Raw genomic sequence first — 23,335 nt, 5'->3', positions numbered from 1 at the left:
ACTCGCCTGACATACTCCTCCTACAATACTCGCCCGACATACTCCTCCCACAATACTCGCCCGACATACTCCACCCACAATACTCGCCCGCCATACTCGCCTGACATACTCCTCCCACAATACTCGCCTGACATACTCCTCCCACAATACTCGCCCGACATACTCCTCCCACATTACTCCCCGGCATACTCCACCCACAATACTCCCCCAACATACTCGCCCGACATACTCCTCCCACATTACTCCCCGGCATACTCCACCCACAATACTCCCCCAACATACTTGCCCGAAATACTCCTCCCACATTACTCCCCGGCATACTCCACCCACAATACTCCCCCAACATACTTGCCCGAAATACTCCTCCCACATTACTCCCCGGCATACTCCACCCACAATACTTGCCCGCCATACTCGCCTGACATACTCCTCCCACAATACTCGCCTGACATACTCCACCCACAATACTCCCCCAACATACTTGCCCGACATACTCCTCCCACATTACTCCCCGGCATACTCCACCCACAATACTCCCCCAACATACTCGCCCGACATACTCCTCCCACATTACTCCCCGGCATACTCCACCCACAATACTCCCCCAACATACTTGCCCGAAATACTCCTCCCACATTACTCCCCGGCATACTCCACCCACAATACTCCCCCAACATACTTGCCCGACATACTCCTCCCACATTATTCCCCGGCATACTCCACCCACAATACTCGCCCGACATACTCGCCCGACATCCTCCTCCCACAATACTCCCCCGACATCCTCCTCCCACAATACTCGCCCGACATCCTCCTCCCACATTACTCCCCGGCATACTCCACCCACAATACTCCCCCAACATACTTGCCCGACATACTCCTCCCACATTATTCCCCGGCATACTCCACCCACAATACTCCCCCAACATACTCGCCTGACATGCTCCTCCCACATTACTCCCCAGCATACTCCACCCACAATACTCGCCCGACATCCTCCTCCCACAATACTCGCCCACCATACTCGCCTGACATACTCCTCCCCCAATACTCCCCCGACATACTCCGGGACAACGATGAAGAACCACCACTGAAACCCTTGTAAGCATACCTTGACAGGAAAGCTGAGCTCGATGAGCCGGGGGCAGAGACGTCAGGAGGAAGGTGTGCAGGCGAACGGCCAGCAGGAACTTCAGTCCGCATTCATCCAGTGTCTCTCCACCTGAAAAAAATTCATCAAATTTATCACATCTAACACATCTATACAAATGAACAACTGCAATCATCAATAAAAGATAATGACCTTTGCCTTTTCCTTGACTTTCTCCAATGTCGGTGCTGGTGGAGGCGATGGTGTCTGCCAAGGCCATCAGAGACATCTGCTCCATCCGGGTCAGGCCCGGCAGACTGGAGTGAAGCAGGTGTCTGGACAGCACCTGTGCGTGCTCGGAGCCGAAAAAAGTGGGGCTGTACTTCGACAGATCTATTACTTTAGCGTTAGCATCTTCCTCATCTGCATCAAATGGGTCCAAGTCATCCGTACTGATGCTGGGGCTTGAGAAGAGCTCATCGTAAGCGACACTTTGGCTGGATGTACTGGCGCCGTGAGCGCTCACACTGTCCGTTCTTTCTTTGGCACCGGGGACCGTTTCATCATCGGCGGCTAACAGCGCATACAACGGCAGGGGCGGGATAGAGTCGATCTCGGTGTAGTCCGAGCTCTCGCCCTTGCTGAACATCTTTGGGTCTCTGGTGGTGCTTCCGCTAGCGCTAATCGTGAGTGAGCGCAGACGGCGCTCCTGGTTGACAGTGGTGTCCTTCAGAGACACGATCTCTCCGGCGATGCACTTTACAAGATGGGAAAGGATGGCTTTGGCCCGTCGCATCTTTCCGAGGTCCATGAGCTCCAACAGCTGCACCGGATGATACTGGGGCAAAGTGGGAAAAAGGTGATGTGCGGCCTCGAACAACCCAGAATCCTCCATCTCAGCTGGGAGGTCGTACACGGTTCTCTTTCCACTGAGTTTCTGAGCCAAACTAGTCATGGACCTGGAGAGAGCCTTTTTAGAAGGATTCGGACTAAGTCCTTCCTGTTTCAGAGACGTCACGCTGCCGGTACCGATGCTGTTCTCTCCGTTGGTGAGCGCCGGCTGCCATTGAGAATAGACGTGCATCTCACAGTCCATCCCGACTACTAAGATCCCATCTCGCACCCAAGACAGAGAGACAGGAATGGGTAGCGAGCCCTCAACGGATGACACTAGATCCACCACTCTGAGAAGAACCAGACGAGAACAGTGGTGCTCCCTGCTGCTATCGGACAGTCCCAAATCTGGAGGTTTTCCCGAAAGCAACCCGTACATGTAAAGCTTGGATCCCAGACCAACGGTTAATATATGAGAACCGTCTTCTCTGGAAACCCAGTCTAAGTGGACCTGCCTCTTGCCACCGACAACTAAGCAATCATTATTTAACAAGCCATCCCTCAGTACCATCAGGCTTTTATCGCAGTCATTACTACTCGGGCTGTAAGATCCGCTGACTTTCAGGATCTGTTCAAGCATCCACTGGGAGCCGCCAGTGGAGTCGCACTGGAATATGCTCACGTTCATGAGTGGCTCGCCAGAACCGGATCCGTTGTTCTGGTGCGCTATGGCGACTCTACTGGTGTGGCAGCAACTGAGACCCATTATCTGACCGCTCACGCTCAGAGCACTAGTGCTAGCCACGCCGTCCTCCACTAACAAAGGCCACTCCTCCCAGATGTACACCGGTTCTCCAGAGCTATCGGGGTCAGAGACGGCGCTACACCTCCAGAACCGGACCGATCCGTCAGAGCAAGACGTGGCCAGCAGATACGGAGCCCGTCCAGCCGGCTGCAGAGATGAAGAGCTCAAATGTCCTGTAAAGCAAATGTTTTTCAGATAATCTGTCAGAATATAAGCATAGAAGCTGTGTTGACTGTTTGTCTTTGTTCTGAAAAGTTATACAAAAAGAAAGGAAATAAAGAAAATAAACTTTAGGGCTGCCCTCGACTAAAGATTTTTCTAGTCGACTAGTAGTTGTGCATTTAAGCCGATTAGTCGACTAATCGCGTGTTTATATTAATAAGTCATAAATTAGGGCTGCACAACGATTACACACATCATTCCAGGAAACCCTTATGAGCATCACACTCTCTGTATCTGAATAAACAGAAGATTGAAACGCTTTGATTAAACATGACTAATAAACACACGACTGCCTTATTCTGTGTCAGAAGCTCATCATCTCACAGGAGGAGGAGAACCTCAGCTGTCCTTATGAAGTGAGTTTGGAGGAAAAGGACCAATGCATAAATGCATAAAGATGTATGTTTTATTTAGCATATTTAGTTAATGGAGGTTTGCATAGTATTCTGATTCTGCATTTCACTGATTTTATTCATTTTGAGGAATATTTAATCTTTTATTGAATTATTGTGAATTTGTCACGCTCACATTTAGTCTAGAACTACAATAACCATCATGTTCACACACACACACACACACACACAAACACACAATGCCTCTGCACTTCGATTCGATTCAACATGAGGACAGGAGAGCTGTCAGTCAATAAATGGGAAAACAAGGTAACTTGCGTTACTTATTTGAAAAAGTAACTCAGATATTTTGTTGTAAATTTTTAAAGTAATGCATAACTTTACTTGTTACTTGAAAAAGTAATCATTACAAGTTCCTTGCCCCAGCACGGATCACATGCACACAGATGTTCTGCCTTCACCTGCAGCAGGAGTCACTCGTATGACCTCCACACCCTCGGGCACGTCGAGCTCCTGGCTGAACACTTTGGTGCTGGTCAGCGCGAGGCGACAGGCGCTCTGGAGGTTGGATGTGCTGAGTTTCGATCTCTGGACATGCGGTGAGCCGACCGTCTTAAAGTTAAACTGTGAGGAGTTTGTGGGTGATGGAGACGCAGCCTCTCTTTCTGCAGGAGTTTGAGCTTGCTCTGAAAGAACGGAAACAAATCTGTTTAATCGACAGAAAGAGTCGAATATAATGATTGTGAGCATAACCTTTCATCAAACTGTCTTTCCCTTATAGCTGACATAATGTTAAAGTAGTGATCATGCTGTTATGCTTTATTTCATCAAACATGTCAAGTCTCCTTCATTTATACAGCGCTTTACCAATATAGATGTTTCACAGCAGCTTTACAGTGATAACAGGAGATTACAGTAACAGAGATTGTTTAGGCTTTACAGCAGATCTAGAATAAAGTTATTGCCCAGATAAAGTTAGTTTTGATTGATTCACTTCCGTTGTAAAGATCATTAGTTATTAACTTAGCGGCCGCTAACACACACCGTTCTCACAGAAAACAGAAACTTTTAATGTGTTCTGGACGTTCATTTACACACAACAGTGTTTGGAGCTCGAGAACACACACTCTGAAACAGGATCCAAGGTGCAAGTTTTTAAAAAATTTGAAAAGCGTGATCATCTCCGTGTAAACTTCAAAAACGTGAAAACTGTGAAACGCTGACGGCGCACATGCGTATCACGTGTTTAGTCTATAGATATGCGCGTAGCTACTGAGAATGCCTTGACTATTGAGAATCAAGATCACTAGGAAGCATGTCACATTATATACTAAACCCTTTTCTAAATAAAATCCATTACAAACCCATAATGACAGGAACGGCGTCTAACTGTAGATGCCACATGTGCAGGAGTGATCTGGCGTTCTCCGAGATCTCCACCACCACCAGGAAGAAGCGAGAAGAGAACAGCGTCCGGCTGGGAACTGAGACGAACACAAGCATTTACCACACAGAAACACAACCAACACTGGCTTACGTTTACATGCACAACTTCTGTTTCAGTCGGACGGAATTCATTCCTATTGATGATTCTGAACGTAGTGTTTACATGAACGCTAAACATTTGATCGGGTTGATGTGTGTGTTTATATGTCATTACGCTATTTCTACACCATTGCGTTAGTTCTACGTCATTACGCTATTTCTACGTCATTATGCTATTTCTACAATTTCTACATCATTACGCTATTTCTACATCATTACGCTATTTCAACGTCATTGCACTATTTCTTTATCATTACGCTATTTCTACATCATTACGCTATTTCTACATCATTACGCTATTTCTATGTCATTACGCTATTTCTACGTCATTATGCTATTTCTACGTCATTATGCTATTTCTACGTCATTACGCTATTTCTACAGCATTACGCTAATTCTACTATTTCTACATCATTACGCTATTTCTACATCATTACGCTATTTCAACATCATTACGCTATTTCAACATCATTACGCTATTTCTGTCATTGCGCTATTTCTTCTATTTCTACATCATTACGCTATTTCAACGTCATTGCACTATTTCTTTATCATTACGCTATTTCTACATCAGTGGTTCTCAATCCTGGTCCTGGGGACCCACAGCTCTGCACAGTTTGTATGTCTCCCTCATTTAACACACCTGATTCAGATCATCATCTCGTTAGGAAAGAGCTCTATGAACTGAACTGGGAGTGTCAGTTAAAGGAGACATATAAAATGTGCAGAGCTGTGGGTCCCCAGGACCAGGATTGAGAACCACTGTTCTACATCATTACGCTATTTCTATGTCATTACGCTATTTCTACGTCATTATGGTATTTCTACGTCATTACGCTATTTCTACAGCATTACGCTAATTCTACTATTTCTACATCATTACGCTATTTCTACATCATTACGCTATTTCAACATCATTACGCTATGTCTGTCATTGCGCTATTTCTTCTATTTCTACTTCATTACGCTATTTCTACTATTTCTACATCATTACGCTATTTCAACATCATTACGCTATTTCTGTCATTGCGCTATTTCTACGTCATTACGCTATTTCTACGTCATTAGGCTATTTCTATTATTTCTACATCATTACGCTATTTCTACATCATTACGCTATTTCTACGTCATTACGCTATTTCAACGTCATTACGCTAATTCTACGTCATTACGCTATTTCTACAGCATTACGCTATTTCTACTATTTCTACATCATTACGCTATTTCTACGTCATTACGCTATTTCAACATCATTACGCTATTTCTATGTCATTGCACTATTTCTACGTCATTACGCTATTTCTACGTCATTACGCTATTTCTGCAGCATTAAGCTATTTCTGTCATTGCGCTATTTCTTCTATTTCTACGTCATTACGCTATTTCAACATCATTACGCTATTTCTACGTCATTATGCTATTTCTACGTCATTACGCTATTTCTACAGCATTACGCTATTTCTACGTCATTACACTATTTCAACATCATTACACTATTTCTCTGTCATTGCGCTATTTCTTCTATTTCTACATCATTACGCTATTTCTACTATTTCTACATCATTACGCTATTTCAACATCATTACACTATTTCTATGTCATTGCGCTATTTCTACGTCATTAAGCTATTTCTACGTCATTAAGCTATTTCTACGTCATTACGCTATTTCTGCAGCATTAAGCTATTTCTATGTCATTGCGCTATTTCTTCTATTTCTACATCATTACGCTATTTCTACGTCATTACGCTATTTCAACGTCATTACGCTATTTCAACATCATTACGCTATTTCTACGTCATTACGCTATTTCTACGTCATTGCGCTATTTCTACGTCATTACGCTATTTCTACATCATTACGCTATTTCTACGTCATTACGCTATTTCAACATCATTACGCTATTTCTATGTCATTGCACTATTTCTTCTATTTCTACATCATTACGCTATTTCTACTATTTCTACATCATTACGCTATTTCTACTATTTCTACATCATTACGCTATTTCAACATCATTACACTATTTCTATGTCATTGTGCTATTTCTACGTCATTGCGCTATTTCTACGTCATTACGCTATTTCTAAAGCATTAAGCTATTTCTACTATTTCTACATCATTACGCTATTTCTATGTCATTACGCTATTTCAACATCATTACGCTATTTCTATGTCATTACGCTATTTCTAAAGCATTAAGCTATTTCTACTATTTCTACGTCATTACGCTATTTCTACGTCATTACGCTATTTCTAAAGCATTAAGCTATTTCTACTATTTCTACATCATTACGCTATTTCTATGTCATTACGCTATTACAACATCATTACGCTATTTCTATGTCATTACGCTATTTCTAAAGCATTAAGCTATTTCTACTATTTCTACATCATTACGCTATTTCTACGTCATTATGCTATTTCTAAAGCATTATGCTATTTCTACTATTTCTACATCATTACGCTATTTCTACGTCATTACGCTATTTCAACATCATTACGGTATTTCTTTGTCATTACGCTATTTCAACATCATTACGCTATTTCTATGTCATTGCGCTATTTCTTCTATTTCTACATCATTATGCTATTTCTACTATTTCTACATCATTACGCTATTTCTACGTCATTACGCTATTTCAACGTCATTACGCTATTTCAACGTCATTACGCTATTTCTACTATTTCTACGCCATTAAGTTATTTCAACGTCATTACGCTATTTCTACGTCATTGCGCTATTTCTACATTATTACGCTATTTCTACGTCATTCCACATGCGCAGTCCTTTTAGTTTTGGTTTTCAATCCGATCAAGTGTTCACATGTTCTCTCGATCGGATTAGAAAAGGAATAAACTCCTTTCAACCGGATCGAAGTCTCATTAGGATCGAGCTCAATCGGATCGAAGTCTCATTGGGATCGAGCTCAATCGGATCGAAGTCTCATTGGGATCGAGCTCAATCAGATCGATTAAGGTGTTTTACATGAAGGGTTTCAGTGCGATTGAGCGTCAGTGCCATCACTATCGGGTTATTTGGTTGCATGTACACGTAGCCAGTGAGTTATCAGAGAGAATGATCTCCTACCAGAATCCTGCAGGCTATCGTCCATTTTCTCATTTCCCAAGATCAGGTCCTCCTCAAACACGTGCAGCAGCTGCGTCTGTTTCCCCTGCTGAACAAACAGTGAGAGAGATGGTGAGCGCTGAGCATTGTGGGAAACGGCATGACAATCTTGTGTTAGTTACAGTCAGTAGTGGATCTTATACGTACAAAGTCAGTGATGGCGTCGAGCTCGATGATGCAGCCTGGTTTGGCCGTCGACTGCTGGCTGATGATGTTAAACACCTCGCTGACATATTTCTGGAGGAACAGGACATGAGACATGCATGCAGGACTATATTCCAATCTTTGCTGTGTCAAGAGGTGCGCGAGACATGATGATGACGTCATTGACGCGGTTAGTTTTTGTAGCTTATCCCGTACAGCGGTGCGTTGTTAATGTGGAAAATGGCGGGAAAAGGCTTTTCCTGCTGACGAAAACCCTTTCAGTTGGAGGCAAAAATTGTGCAACGACACACTTGATCAAACCATCGATCAGAGCTGAGTGTGTGTGAGTGTGTGTGAGTGTGTGTGGGTGTGTGTGAGTGATTGAGAGTGTGTGTGTGTGTGTGTGAGTGAGTGATTGAGAGTGCGTGTGTGTGAGAGCGTGTGTGTGTGAGAGAGTGAGAGTGTGAAAGCGCTCAGCACTCGCTCAGATCAAGAGCACCTGGTGTGTGTGATGATCAATCTGTAGATGTAGAGAGTAGAAGTGAGTGTTTCTGAATGTCAGTTTGCTGTTGTGTGTTCATGTAGTTCATTACGCTTCTGTTGAAGTGTGTGTTCTCAGGTCACTGATGCACCAACACAGTTTTGTGCACTATTGTAACCTCATTTTCCTTGCATGTACGTAAGAATTATGAATTATATTTTATTTAAGAACAATCGTTTTAAAAGTTAATCCACTTTAAAAAGTGAACGTCATTTCATTTTAATATAAGAAGCGATGCTTGATTTGGTTTATATTTGCTTATTGCGCTCGCTTGCGCCCTCTTGTGGACACAGGAGACACTACAGTACTCTCTTCCTCTAACACAGCCCTATTTTACACATGGATGTAAAAGCCAGGCTCATTCTTACGGAGATGTCGGGGTTCGAGAGTTCACTCAGCAGCTTCTTGGCCTCTATGATGGCCTGATACAGTCTCAGCGAGTGCCCGTCACTGGCAATGAAGCAGGCGCTGGGTGAGTTTCCATACACACCTATGGGGAAGAAATGAAATATGAACAGACCAACATCCAACATCCAATCAGAGCAAAGGTGCATCAATTAAAGTTTTAGAGATGCACAGTAAACATTCATAAGCTGAATACACAGTTATGAATATTCTATGCAGCTGAGACTGATGGCACAGCAGAGATGAGTTTCCAGCTCGCTTATTAGAGGAAAGAACCTACAAAAATATCCCAAATAATCCGCACACAGAGTGCTTTTCCCTGTTTCATACTCTTGCTCCCTTTTTTTTAACTTGAGACTGTCAGGCTGAACTAATCAGAATTCTAGAAGAAGCTGCAAAGGTTTCCACAGTGAATTTTGCTTTTATTAGGGGTGGGAATCTTTTAAAATCATCCGATTCGATTCAAAACGATTCTTGGGGTTACGATCCGATTCAAAATTGATTCTCGATTTTGAATCCAATTTCAATTCAATATATGCATTCATTTAAAATCTATGATCAAAAATAAAAACCTATACATATATCGATATCGAATTGAAATTAAATTGAAATTCGAGAATCGAACAGAAGAGAAATGAACAGCAGCTGTTAGTCCCAATCGAGCGGGAGTTATATAGTTTAAATTATAAACACCACATTACTGCGTTAATTTAATCTAGCCCGTTTATCAGTGTTCATATCCGCCGCTCACACGCGTCTTTTACATCATTGAAATAAGTGAGCATCAAGTCGACAGACATATCTATACAAGGAAGTGATTATCATCTGGATCTGGGTTGCACTTTTATGATGGACAGATGCACTTTTATGATTAAAGTTTTAAAGTTTTAAAGTTCTAATCAAGTATGGAGAGTTTTGAGTCTGAGGAGATCCAAAATACCCCTCAAACCTACGATGGCCCACAGCCATACAATTTTGAGCCTCCCAGGCGTGAGACAGATGAGGAGCCAAACAGAAATTTAAATAATTCCTATCGAAGAAACATAAATATATCTGGTGTGAAGAGAACCAGTGGAGAGTTGGTCAGGTGTCTTGGTAAGTATAGGCATAACTTAGAGGTGGAACGGTACATGTATTCGTATTGAACCGAAGCGATACGGGCGTCACGGTTCGGTGCATGAATATACGCGGAGAATACACGGTATAAAAATAAATAAAACTCGCGTGCAAATTAATTAATGTGGAACTACTGTTAGATACGCGGGTTATTTAGGGACACCTAATCTGTAGCTCCTCCTTAGCTCTGAAGCTCCGTGGCTATAATGAACAGGCTGCGATGTCAAGATTGCAATGCTGGAATATGTTGGTTGGGGGGTGTGTGTGTGTGTGTGTGTGTGTGTGTGAGTGAGAGAGAGAGAGAGAGAAGAGAGAGAGAGAGAGAGAGAGAGAGAGAGAGAGAGAGAGAGAGAGGCGCGGGCGCGATCGAATAGTGGAAACATAAAAATATACCTTATCGTTTTGATTCATACGCGTTCAGACCGGGAAAACAGAGGAAACACTGGGGACAGTCACATAGACATCTGACCGATCTGACAGATAACAGCTGTGGTAGCCTACAACGCAGCTCAGCTCCTACATTTTTCTCAGCGACCTGGGGAGACGTCTCCTTCTTATGACGTCAAGCGACTTGTTTGGGGGGAGGAGCAGTTTTAAGTGAGGACTGAAAATAACTTTTTCATCTTATATTCTGCCTTTAGGTATCGAAAAACATACAAAACAATACATCAACTTGTCAAACGTGTATTTCCCCTAACTATTTTGTGTTAATCATAATTACAAATTTAACCTGACATACACACTTTAACCAATGAAAGGGTGCTCACCGAGGCAGTTGCTGGGGATGAGCGCGGGCAGCCAGGCCACGTTAGCGAAGGCCGACGTGTGCAGCGAGTTTATCCTTGCTAGCTCCGACACGCCTCCCGAGAACGACAGCGGTCCCACCGGATCCACGCGCCACAGGATCAGCTCGCTGTAGACGGCGTTAGGGTCCTGTGAGACGCCTCCGGATGACACTCGGCTCCTGCGGGCCGGGTCCGGCGGGCGGGTCAGATCAGCGGCGGGTGTCCTCAGGGCGTTGTGGTGAGACGTGGTTAGCAGTAGCGGCAGCAGCGAGTGGCAGGCCAGATCGTTCAGGTGGAAGCGATGGCCACAGTATCGGGACTGATGGGACACGCTGAGCACCGTGGAGAAGCCCGAGTCCTCGGCGAAGCTGACGGCCCACTGGTTGAGGGATCCGTCAGCGTGTTTGGAGATCATCAGGACGCTGGGGGTGAAGATGCTGAGGCGCAGGCTGTTGGACGACGGTTTGCTCTGACTGATTAGCGCCGAGGACGAGTGTGTGAGACCCGCGGGCCGCTGACGCCCGTGCTGGATCGCCAGGTCCACATTCTTGTTGCAGGCGTACATGACCACGCTGCGGCTGAGCGAGTTGGCGTCACCGGTGGGGAAGGCCACGGGAATTCTGGACACGAAGGACACCTGAAACACATAATGAACTCGGTGAGTCAAGCCAAGCCACCTTTATTTATAAGGCGCTTTATACAAGATGGTTTTAAAGCAGCTTTACAGTGCTAGCAGGAAATGATTCGATGATGCAAACGGAACTAACAGGATCTTACACGGCGTGAGGAAGCTGTGGTTGTACCTGTGCCTGTCGGAACATGCCCGGCTGGTACTCGTCCAGCCAGTCGACGTGCCACACCAGCAGCGAGCCGTCCATCGGGTGAATGCTGAACAGCATATCGGCTCCTCGGGTCCAGTCTCCCAGCAGAACATCCACCTGATGATCCACAGCGACACCGTACGCGCTGCGGCCCTCCTCATCCACATCTGCTCACAACAGAGAGAGCCTTCACACACTGCAAACAATGCTTAGCATTTCTGTCTTGTTTACAGTCCAAATATCTAAAAAATTCTTAAAGGTGCAGTGTGTAATTTTCAGCAGCATCTGGTGGTGAGGTTGTCAATTGCACCCAAAAGAAGTTAGGGTGGCCGACAGGAAGTGATGTCGTCGTCTGAGACAGCAGAGATTAGCCAGTTAAACAATGAGGTTTCTTTACAAAGATAAATTAAGAAATTAGGTTTAAATTAGGTAAGACATAATATTTTATGGCATTTTACTCATCTAGTAAATGCATCTTGTTTTAAGAATTTGTAGATATTTGGACTGGAAACAAGGCAAGAATACTAAGTAAGAAAAGCATTTCTGATGCATGCGAATCCTCACAGGCTCACTAGTGTACAAATGTCGCACAACAACAGCTTTTTTACCCACGGAATATCCGTTTATGAACATCTAGAGCTCTAGTGTGACCTAAATCTCATATCCCAGTACAAGTCATTTCATAACACACACATCACACAGAACGCCTTTTTTAGATCCAATGCGCTACATTTCCATTGTTTTCCAATGTAAACACCAGGGGTGAAACGGGTCGCAGAAGATCCGTGATGCGTACGGACTGGACCCCACGGTTCGGCACGCATGTGATTCGAGAGAGAGGATTGAACACCAAACTGATTCCTCTTTCGCGTTTCCTTGCCCTTGAACACACACACACACACAAAATTATATGTATATATATTTTTTTTTTTTGGCTGATCCGAAAAATGATCTGATCCGTGGCTCAAAATTCGTAAATGATTCGAACCGTGAGTTTTGTGATCCGTTGCACCGCTAGTAAACGCACGGATGGCATGACCCTGTTCTCCCTCATCTTTCCCAGTGTTTTGCCACTCTCACATGTTAATATGGTGAATCAGTCTCTAATGCACTGAAGTGACAGTACCGGATGCAGTGAAGTGACAGTACCGTGAGCCTCTGCGGGTCCGTTCTGCTCGTCTCGGCTCCTGAGCTGCTGCAGAAACACCTCCATGCTCAGCGTCAGGTGCAGCTCTTTGTTGTTGAGCCAGTGGACGGTGAACGAGCCGCCCGGTTCCTCCTCATCCGAGCCGTTCATGGCCGAGATGGAGGGCAGCAGAGGGATGTCTGCACACACACACACACACACAGGCCTGTGGGTCTCGCGGGTGTTTTGACAACAGGTTTGAAAGAGATGAAGAGCGACAGCAGAAAAGTTTTGGATCAGTCATATTTTTAATGTTTTTAAAAGAAGTCTCTTCTGTGAAATATTATTCTAATGTAAATCCTCTGTTTTCTATGTGAATATACAGTAAAGTATAATTTATTCCTCAGCATCATTACTCCAGTCTTCAGTGTCACATGATCCTTCAGAAATCACTCTAATATGATGATCTGATGCTCAAGAAACATTTATGATTATCAATGTTACATAGAAAACAGCTGATTTACATTATAATAATATTTCACAATATTACTGTTTTTGTGTATTTTTAATCTTGGTGAGCAGAAGAGACTCTTTTAAAAACATAAAAAATCTGACGATCCCAAACTTTTGACTGGGAGTGTATAGCTTTTCATCAACTCATGTTTAGTAAACCATTTACTATTATATATACCTGATGATTCAGGCCAACTGAGTGTGAGTTCACCATCATCTCTGTACAGTCTCCAGTCATGTGAGTTTCAGTTAGCATCACTAAAGGTCACGTTACCTGTGGCGGGGTTAATGCTGGCAGCGATGTGGAAGTGGCACAGGGCGTTGGCGTGCGTGATGTTGGCGCGGTGTGAGTAGTGTTTGTTCTGCTGTTGTGGAAGAGGACCGGTGTACGACAGCTGAGATAAACTCCTCACCTCCTCTCTCCACGAGCGCTTCAGGTTCAGGTTCAGCTGTGAACAGAGCGCCGCAGATCATCAGTGAACACTAGCGGTGCATGTGATTAACATGTGCTGTCGTCTGTCATTAATGTTAATAGATCAACTGAATACAGCTTTAACAAAGATGAAACTTTATTTCATTTCTACAGTGAAAAATAAGTGTTATTTTTCATTTAGGCTTAATTATTAATTTCTGTACCTGAACACTACTGTTAAACTTTGTTATTTAGTGTTCATCTCTGCTTGTAATCTGTGTATTTGTTCTTATTTTATCACTGACTGTTCACTTGTTTTTAATAATGTTTGAACTTTATCAGTTAGGCTAGTAGTTTTTGATGTGATATCGAAGAACTTCAAGTGAGCTTTAAGTAATAAATGAAAAGCAAAATTACCCCCCCCCCCATATATATATATATATATATATATATATATATATATATATATATAAGTATACAGTAAACACACAGCCTTCGGCTCGCTCACCTCCATCGGGCTCTGGTTCAGGGTGTTGCTGGAGGACTTCTTCATGTTGTTTGTCTTGTCGTTGTGTCTGAGTCCGGACAGCAGGCAGTCGCTGGGCAGAAGCGTTTCGGCCCACAGTCGACACACACTGTCCTTGCAGCAGGTCAGCAGCACGTTACACACCACTCCTCTGGAGGAACACACACACACACACACACACACACACACACACACAGCGAGAGCGTCACACCGTGTCCTAATGAGACGTGACGCACAATAAAAGGCATCTTTTCCATGTTAATCAGGGTTTTTGTCCTAACCAGCCGCGACTATTGGGGAATTTTCTTTGTCTCATGTATTCAGTTTATAAGCTGATGTACCAGACAGGTCAGAGCAGGTCAGAGCAGGTCAGAGGGGTTTTGCAGGTGAAAAGTACCCGAACCCTGAAGGAGGGATGCAGGTGGTTGTTATATTAAGATGTTTGAGATTTTCCACCAATAGAGAGAAGGCCCCGAGAGAGATGAGAGAGATGTTTTTAATGGTGGCAATAACACAAGGATGGGCAGAAAAGAAGAGGTAGAGATGAGGATGCCCATTGGGTACCTAACGATAAGAAAAAGGCATAAGACATGAAGTCTGGAAATGGTAACTTTAGATGGCCAGCTGGCATCTCACTTTATTGCTTGTTCAATTAAGTAAATTCTTCTGAGACCTGGAACTTCACGTCCTACCCGAACCAGAAAGACTTTGAATTTGCCACAACCCGACACGCAACGATTCTATGTTAGAAACGCTCTCTATTGGTGCATTCAAGTCCTCCTGGGAAGTTTGTACGTACGATTGTTGCATTGTTAAATTAGCTCACTTAATTTTTATTTATTTGCCCCAGAAAACAAAGACAGTTAATGCAACTTGATTTAAGAATTTTGTAGCTATTTGGACTGGAAACAAGACAAAAATACTAAGTAAGAAAAGCATTTTCTACAGTGCGTAGTCGCTTCGCTTCTGGTGTGGACAGGCATGTCGCTGGAATCTTATCGCATCGCGTCTGGTTAGGACACGTGTAAGGCGTCTTCAGGCCGAGACTTCGAGACTGGACTCACCTGGGCATGTGTTTGCTGGTCTTTCTCCAGGAGAAGCCGGTGACGGAGCGAGGGTGAGCCAGGTAAATGAAGGAGAAGTTGATCTCAGAGCGCAGGTCGAGCGGGGTGAAGAGTTTGGTGACGTCCGCCTGCCATTTGCTGGTGCTGTACCACACTTTCACCAAACAGTCGTCCTGCAACAACACACACTCACGAGTCACGACTGCCGACTGATCAGATATGAAATGGATGTTTCTTGTTGTAAATAAACAGACGGCATATTCAAATCGAGGATGGCAAGATTTTGGGTGAATAGCGACTTATTTTTTTTTCTTATGTTTTTAACACAAAGCTGTCAAATGACTTCAGAAAATTTGGAATAAAGTGCACACTTTTTCACCAACCGCTCACAGTAGCCGTGTTTCTGTTACCCTTCAAATTGTGCAAATTGAAATTGCGAACTGAAAACAGGCCCAATGGAAACGTAAACCTACCAACATCCGTTGCCATAATTTTTGCAATGACTTATGAGTTTTCCACGAGAGGAAAAAATGATGTTTAAGTCACACAACATCGGTTAATGGAATCACCGTCATTTCACAATAGTTTTTTATCGAAATTTAGAACATATCGCAAATGTTTTGCACAAATCTTTAATGGAGACGCAGCTAGTGAAACTGTTGTTCATCTCCGAGCAATGAGTGCTTTTGAACAAATATGAAAATCATTGGGACGTTAACTAATGTTAACAAATACAACTTTTGATTTTAATAATGAATTAGTTAATGTAGAAACTAACATCAACTAAGATTAATAAATGCTGTAGAAGTGCAGTTCATTCTTATTTCATGTTAACTAATGTAGTTTACTAATGCAAACTAAGGAAACCTTATGGTAAATGTTTCCATATTGTCTAATAATCATTATTGACAAAATCCCGGAAAATATGGAGTCATTAAGTGCACATATCACATGTACAAGCACAAACCTGTCCTGCAGTCGCAAAAAACTCTCCGTCAGGGGAAAACTTGATGAAGTGAGTCGAAGCGGCGGACCTGTAACATCCAGAGAGATTTTACTGGAGCAGTTCGAGTGTATTCAGAGAAACTCTGAGTGACGAGAAGGACTACCACTGACTTGCATTGCCATATGCTTCTCCAGGAGCGCTGAGGACCCACGGCCTCATCTTCAGGATCTGCACTGAGACACACGTTACACCACAGCTGAAGACACGCCGAGCCCGTCAGGAGACACGTACCTGAGGAGAACCGCGTTAGAGAACAGCGTTAGAGAACAGCATTTAGAGAAGAGAACAGCGTTAGAGAACAGCATTAGAGAACAGCGTTAGAGAAGAGAACAGCATTAGAGAACAGCGTTAGAGAAGAGAACAGCGTTAGAGAACAGTGTTAGAGAAGAGAACAGCGTTAGAGAAGAGAACAGCGTTAGAGAACAGCGTTAGAGAAGAGAACAGCGTTAGAGAACAGCGCTAGAGAACAGCATTAGAGAACAGCGTTAGAGAAGAGAACAGCGTTAGAGAACAGCATTAGAGAACAGCGTTAGAGAAGAGAACAGCGTTAGAGAACAGCGTTAGAGAAGAGAACAGCGTTAGAGAACAGCGCTAGAGAACAGCATTAGAGAACAGCATTAGAGAAGAGCGTTAGAGAAGAGAACAGAGCTAGAGAACAGCATTAGAGAAGAGAACAGCGTTAGAGAACAGCGTTAGAGAAGAGAACAGCGTTAGAGAACAGCGTTAGAGAAGAGCGTTAGAAGAGAACAGCGTTAGAAAAGAACAACGTTAGAGAACAGCGTTAGAGAACAGCGTTAGAGAACAGCGTTAGAGAACAGCGTTAGAGAAGAGCGTTAGAAGAGAACAGCGTTAGAAAAGAACAACGTTAGAGAACAGCGTTAGAGAACAGCGTTAGAGAACAGCGTTAGAGAAGAGAACAGCGTAAGAGAACAGCGTTAGAGAACAGCGTTAGAGAAGAGAACAGCGTTAGAGAACAGCGTTAGAGAACAGCGTTAGAGAACAGCGTTAGAGAACAGCGTTAGAGAACAGCGTTAGAGAACAGCGTTAGAGAACAGCGTTAGAGAACAGCGTTAGAGAAGAGAACAGCGTTAGAGAACAGCGTTAGAGAACAGCGTTAGAGAACAGCGTTAGAGAACAGCGTTAGAGAAGAGCGTTAGAAGAGAACAGCGTTAGAAAAGAACAACGTTAGAGAACAGCGTTAGAGAACAGCGTTAGAGAAGAGAACAGCGTAAGAGAACAGCGTTAGAGAACAGCGTTAGAGAAGAGAACAGCGTTAGAGAACAGCGTTAGAGAACAGCGTTAGAGAACAGCGTTAGAGAACAGCGTTAGAGAACAGCGTTAGAGAACAGCGTTAGAGAACAGCGTTAGAAGAGAACAACGTTAGAGAACAGCGTTAGAGAACAGCGTTAGAGAACAGCATTAGAGAACAGCGTTAGAGAAGAGAACAGCGTTAGAGAACAGCGTTAGAGAAGAGAACAGCGTTAGAGAACAGCGCTAGAGAACAGCATTAGAGAACAGCGTTAGAGAAGAGCGTTAGAGAAGAGAACAGAGCTAGAGAACAGCATTAGAGAAGAGAACAGCGTTAGAGAACAGCGTTAGAGAAGAGAACAGCGTTAGAGAACAGCGTTAGAGAAGAGCGTTAGAAGAGAACAGCGTTAGAAAAGAACAACGTTAGAGAACAGCGTTAGAGAACAGCGTTAGAGAACAGCGTTAGAGAACAGCGTTAGAAGAGAACAGCGTTAGAAAAGAACAACGTTAGAGAACAGCGTTAGAGAACAGCGTTAGAGAACAGCGTTAGAGAACAGCGTTAGAGAAGAGAACAGCGTAAGAGAACAGCGTTAGAGAACAGCGTTAGAGAACAGCGTTAGAGAACAGCGTTAGAGAACAGCGTTAGAGAACAGCGTTAGAGAACAGCGTTAGAGAAGAGAACAGCGTAAGAGAACAGCGTTAGAGAACAGCGTTAGAGAAGAGAACAGCGTTAGAGAACAGCGTTAGAAAACAGCGTTAGAGAACAGCGTTAGAGAACAGCTTTAGAGAACAGCGTTAGAGAACAGCGTTAGAGAACAGCGTTAGAGAACAGCGTTAGAGAAGAGAACAGCGTTAGAGAACAGCGTTAGAGAAGAGAACAGCGTTAGAGAACAGCGTTAGAGAACAGCGTTAGAGAACAGCGTTAGAAGAGAACAGCGTTAGAGAACAGCGTTAGAGAACAGCATTAGAGAACAGCGTTAGAGAAGAGAACAGCGTTAGAGAACAGCGTTAGAGAAGAGAACAGCGTTAGAGAACAGCGCTAGAGAACAGCATTAGAGAACAGCGTTAGAGAAGAGCGTTAGAGAAGAGAACAGAGCTAGAGAACAGCATTAGAGAAGAGAACAGCGTTAGAGAACAGCGTTAGAGAAGAGAACAGCGTTAGAGAACAGCGTTAGAGAAGAGCGTTAGAAGAGAACAGCGTTAGAAAAGAACAACGTTAGAGAACAACGTTAGAGAACAGCGTTAGAGAACAGCGTTAGAGAACAGCGTTAGAGAAGAGCGTTAGAGAAGAGCGTTAGAAGAGAACAGCGTTAGAAAAGAACAACGTTAGAGAACAGCGTTAGAGAACAGCGTTAGAGAACAGCGTTAGAGAAGAGAACAGCGTTAGAGAACAGCGTTAGAGAACAGCGTTAGAGAACAGCGTTAGAGAAGAGAACAGCGTAAGAGAACAGCGTAAGAGAACAGCGTTAGAGAACAGCGTTAGAGAAGAGAACAGCGTTAGAGAACAGCGTTAGAGAACAGCGTTAGAGAACAGCGTTAGAGAACAGCGTTAGAGAACAGCGTTAGAGAACAGCGTTAGAGAAGAGAACAGCGTTAGAGAACAGCGTTAGAGAAGAGAACAGCGTTAGAGAACAGCGTTAGAGAACAGCGTTAGAGAACAGCGTTAGAAGAGAACAACGTTAGAGAACAGCGTTAGAGAACAGCGTTAGAGAACAGCGTTAGAGAACAGCGTTAGAGAAGAGCGTTAGAAGAGAACAGCGTTAGAAGAGAACAGCGTTAGACAAGAGAACAGCGTTAGAGAACAGCGTTAGAGAAGAGCGTTAGAGAAGAGAACAGCGTTAGAGAAGAGAACAGCGTTAGAGAACAGCGTTAGAGAACAGCGTTAGAGAACAGCGTTAGAGAACCGCATTAGAGAAGAGAACAGCTTTAGAGAACAGCGTTACAGAAGAGAACAGCGTTAGAGAACAGCGTTAGAGAAGAGCGTTAGAGAAGAGAACAGCGTTAGAGAAGAGAACAGCGTTAGAGAACAGCGTTAGAGAACAGCGTTAGAGAACAGCGTTAGAGAACAGCGTTAGAGAACAGCGTTAGAGAACAGCGTTAGAGAAGAGAACAGCGTTAGAGAACAGCGTTAGAGAACAGCGTTAGAGAACAGCGTTAGAGAACAGCGTTAGAGAAGAGAACAGCGTTAGAGAAGAGAACAGCGTTAGAGAAGAGCGTTAGAGAACAGCGTTAGAGAAGAGCGTTAGAAGAGAACAGCGTTAGAGAAGAGAACAGCGCTAGAGAAGAGAACAGCGTTAGAGAATAGAACAGCGCTAGAGAAGAGAACAGCGTTAGAGAAGAGAACAGCGCTAGAGAAGAGAACAGCGTTAGAGAAGAGAACAGCGTTAGAGAAGAGAACAGCGTTAGAGAAGAGAACAGCGTTAGAGAAGAGAACAGCGCTAGAGAAGAGCGTTAGAAGAGAACAGCGTTAGAGAAGAGAACAGCGTTAGAGAAGAGAACAGCGTTAGAGAAGAGAACAGCGCTAGAGAAGAGAACAGCGTTAGAGAAGAGAACAGCGTTAGAGAAGAGAACAGCGTTAGAGAAGAGAACAGCGTTAGAGAAGAGAACAGCGTTAGAGAAGAGAACAGCGCTAGAGAAGAGCGTTAGAAGAGAACAGCGTTAGAGAAGAGAACAGCGTTAGAGAAGAGAACAGCGTTAGAGAAGAGAACAGCGCTAGAGAAGAGAACAGCGTTAGAGAAGAGAACAGCGTTAGAGAAGAGAACAGCGTTAGAGAAGAGAACAGCGCTAGAGAAGAGCGTTAGAAGAGAACAGCGTTAGAGAAGAGAACAGCGTTAGAGAAGAGAACAGCGTTAGAGAAGAGAACAGCGCTAGAGAAGAGCGTTAGAAGAGAACAGCGTTAGAGAAGAGAACAGCGCTAGAGAAGAGAACAGCGTTAGAGAAGAGAACAGCGTTAGAGAAGAGAACAGCGTTAGAGAAGAGAACAGCGCTAGAGAAGAGCGTTAGAAGAGAACAGCGTTAGAGAAGAGAACAGCGTTAGAGAAGAGAACAGCGTTAGAGAAGAGAACAGCGCTAGAGAAGAGAACAGCGTTAGAGAAGAGAACAGCGTTAGAGAAGAGAACAGCGCTAGAGAAGAGCGTTAGAAGAGAACAGCGTTAGAGAAGAGAACAGCGTTAGAGAAGAGAACAGCGTTAGAGAAGAGAACAGCGCTAGAGAAGAGCGTTAGAAGAGAACAGCGCTAGAGAAGAGAACAGCGTTAGAGAAGAGAACAGCGTTAGAGAAGAGAACAGCGCTAGAGAAGAGAACAGCGTTAGAGAAGAGAACAGCGCTAGAGAAGAGAACAGCGTTAGAGAAGAGAACAGCGCTAGAGAAGAGCGTTAGAAGAGAACAGCGCTAGAGAAGAGCGTTAGAAGAGAACAGCGTTAGAGAAGAGAACAGCGCTAGAGAAGAGAACAGCGTTAGAGAAGAGAACAGCGCTAGAGAAGAGAACAGCGTTAGAGAAGAGAACAGCGTTACAGAAGAGAACAGCGTTAGAGAAGAGAACAGCGCTAGAGAAGAGCGTTAGAAGAGAACAGCGTTAGAGAAGAGAAGAGCGTTAGAAGAGAACAGCGTTAGAGAAGAGAACAGCGTTAGAGAAGAGAACAGCGTTAGAGAAGAGAACAGCGCTAGAGAAGAGCGTTAGAAGAGAACAGCGCTAGAGAAGAGAACAGCGTTAGAGAAGAGAACAGCGTTAGAGAAGAGAACAGCGCTAGAGAAGAGAACAGCGTTAGAGAAGAGAACAGCGTTAGAGAAGAGAACAGCGCTAGAGAAGAGAACAGCGTTAGAGAAGAGAACAGCGTTAGAGAACAGAACAGCGTTAGAGAAGAGAACAGCGCTAGAGAAGAGCGTTAGAAGAGAAGAGCGTTAGAGAAGAGAACAGCGTTAGAGAAGAGAACAGCGTTAGAGAAGAGAACAGCGTTAGAGAAGAGAACAGCGCTAGAGAAGAGAACAGCGCTAGAGAAGAGAACAGCGTTAGAGAAGAGAACAGCGCTAGAGAACAGCGTTAGTTGGATTGTTGCAGGTGACAGACAGCCTATCAGTAATCAATCTTAGGGTCACGTGTCGTGAAGTTCGGCGATTAGTACGATTTCTCTCTTCTAGTGATCTGTGAGAGACAGTACCGTTGTCACAACTAATGGGTTAAAGTTTTGTTTTCATGGAAAATAAGTCTTTCTGCTTTGCTGTTTGTTTGTTTGTTTTAAACTTTCTTTAGTTTTCTAATATGACACTTGTTTTTTTCTGAACAAAGGTCCAAAAAAGAAACAACAGCACGGTATACCAAATGTGTAAAAATAAGGGAACTCGAGTTAAAGATAAATATTCCTGATACATAAAATAAAGGTGTTCCACACAGATCACAGCGGTAACATCGGAAGGGTGTGGGAGAAAAATATATATAAAAAAAAAAAAGAGAAAGAAAAAAAATTCCTACCATAACAAGATAACATTAGTTAGGTAAATAAATTAAGGGTTACAAAGATATAATTTAGATATAAAAAAAGTGATCTAATAGGCTTCCATATTTTACAAAATATATCTATTTGTCATTGTTAATAAATCATAGCTTCTCAATATGAATATTGCTCACTAAGCTGTACATCGACTGTCGGGACAATGTCCAGTTTCCACCTTTGAAGAAACAATCTCTTCCCAAGAACCATAAATAAAGAGTTTTGCTGTTTGTTAAAGCAGTTTTGCTGTTGGGCAGTTGTACAGTTATGATTGTGTAGCTTTTTTTCTGATCAGTCTGTTACAGACCACTTGATTCAAATGTGCATGAATGGACACACACAGATGTGCACTTCTCCTGTGGGGGTGGTTGGAGTGTTAGACGATTATGGCTGTCTGTTTTTGTCAATTCAGTTGTTTAATTTCTATAGGTTTTATAACATTCTAAAAGCTCTTAATTCCACAGATCCTACAAACTGCTCAGTGTATTCACGGCTTCAGAGGCATGAGGTGCTGTAACAATGCATTTACTTTTTACTTTTGATACTCAAGTACTTTTAAAAACAAGTACTTCTGTACTTTTACTTCAGTAAAAATCAGTCTTAACAACTTTTACTAGTAATGGAGTAATACTTGAGCAGTAGCATCTGAACTTCACTGGAGTAAGGGAGTTGTAAGGGAGATCTCACGTACCGGTTGGGTGCCACGTCAGGATCTGTGCGACGGACTGCAGGACGAACTGCCCGCTCTTCTGCCAGTGATAATTCAGCTTCTGCTGAACAGAACACCAAACATCCTTTACACGCATGCATTTGTCAGATGCTTTCATGTACTGCATTCAAGGAGTGCATTGGGCATCTAACGTTTGGAATAAGTACGATTTTTATGTTTTTGAAAGAAAACCAAGGCTGCATTTATGTGATGAAAAATAAAGTAAAATATCTAATTTCATATTTTTGTGGAAACCGTGATACATTACTGTTCAAAAGATTGGGGTCAGTAAGATCTAGAGATTAATATTTTTATTACGCAAGAACAATTGATCAAAAGTGTCAGTAAAGACATTAATAATGTTACAAAAGATTTATGCTGTTCTTTTCATCAAAGAATCCTGAAAAATAAAATGTACACAACTGTTTTCAACACTGGTAATAATCATAAATCT

The 23,335-nt window shown here is 43.3% G+C and overlaps 1 protein-coding gene across 3 annotated transcripts in view; it reads right to left on the bottom strand.

The window, feature by feature from the left end:
* dmxl1 (Dmx like 1) overlaps positions 1 to 23,335 on the bottom strand; it is a 63,860-nt gene that overhangs the window by 33,944 nt on the left and 6,581 nt on the right. For all 3 annotated transcript variants that reach the window (XR_014029011.1, XM_081350012.1, XM_081350013.1), the window contains exons 5-20: positions 22,864 to 22,945; positions 16,548 to 16,668; positions 16,399 to 16,465; positions 15,432 to 15,604; positions 14,350 to 14,518; positions 13,704 to 13,878; positions 12,940 to 13,116; positions 11,773 to 11,957; positions 10,952 to 11,606; positions 9,032 to 9,153; positions 8,126 to 8,215; positions 7,940 to 8,027; positions 4,669 to 4,788; positions 3,766 to 3,990; positions 1,304 to 2,902; positions 1,112 to 1,222 (exon numbers count right to left, since the gene is read on the bottom strand). Coding sequence is in view for 2 of the 3 variants with exons in the window: in XM_081350012.1 (XP_081206138.1) it covers positions 1,112 to 1,222; positions 1,304 to 2,902; positions 3,766 to 3,990; positions 4,669 to 4,788; positions 7,940 to 8,027; positions 8,126 to 8,215; positions 9,032 to 9,153; positions 10,952 to 11,606; positions 11,773 to 11,957; positions 12,940 to 13,116; positions 13,704 to 13,878; positions 14,350 to 14,518; positions 15,432 to 15,604; positions 16,399 to 16,465; positions 16,548 to 16,668; positions 22,864 to 22,945 (4,159 nt within the window). In the remaining variant the exon portion in view is untranslated. The remainder of the gene's footprint in view (positions 1 to 1,111; positions 1,223 to 1,303; positions 2,903 to 3,765; positions 3,991 to 4,668; positions 4,789 to 7,939; positions 8,028 to 8,125; positions 8,216 to 9,031; positions 9,154 to 10,951; positions 11,607 to 11,772; positions 11,958 to 12,939; positions 13,117 to 13,703; positions 13,879 to 14,349; positions 14,519 to 15,431; positions 15,605 to 16,398; positions 16,466 to 16,547; positions 16,669 to 22,863; positions 22,946 to 23,335) is intronic.

This window comes from Scardinius erythrophthalmus, assembly GCF_964197995.2.
Source record: "Scardinius erythrophthalmus genome assembly, chromosome: 20".
Lineage (NCBI taxonomy): Eukaryota > Metazoa > Chordata > Actinopteri > Cypriniformes > Leuciscidae > Scardinius > Scardinius erythrophthalmus.
The sequence above is the reverse complement of the archived record's forward strand: the minus strand, read 5'-3'. Positions and strand labels throughout refer to the sequence as shown.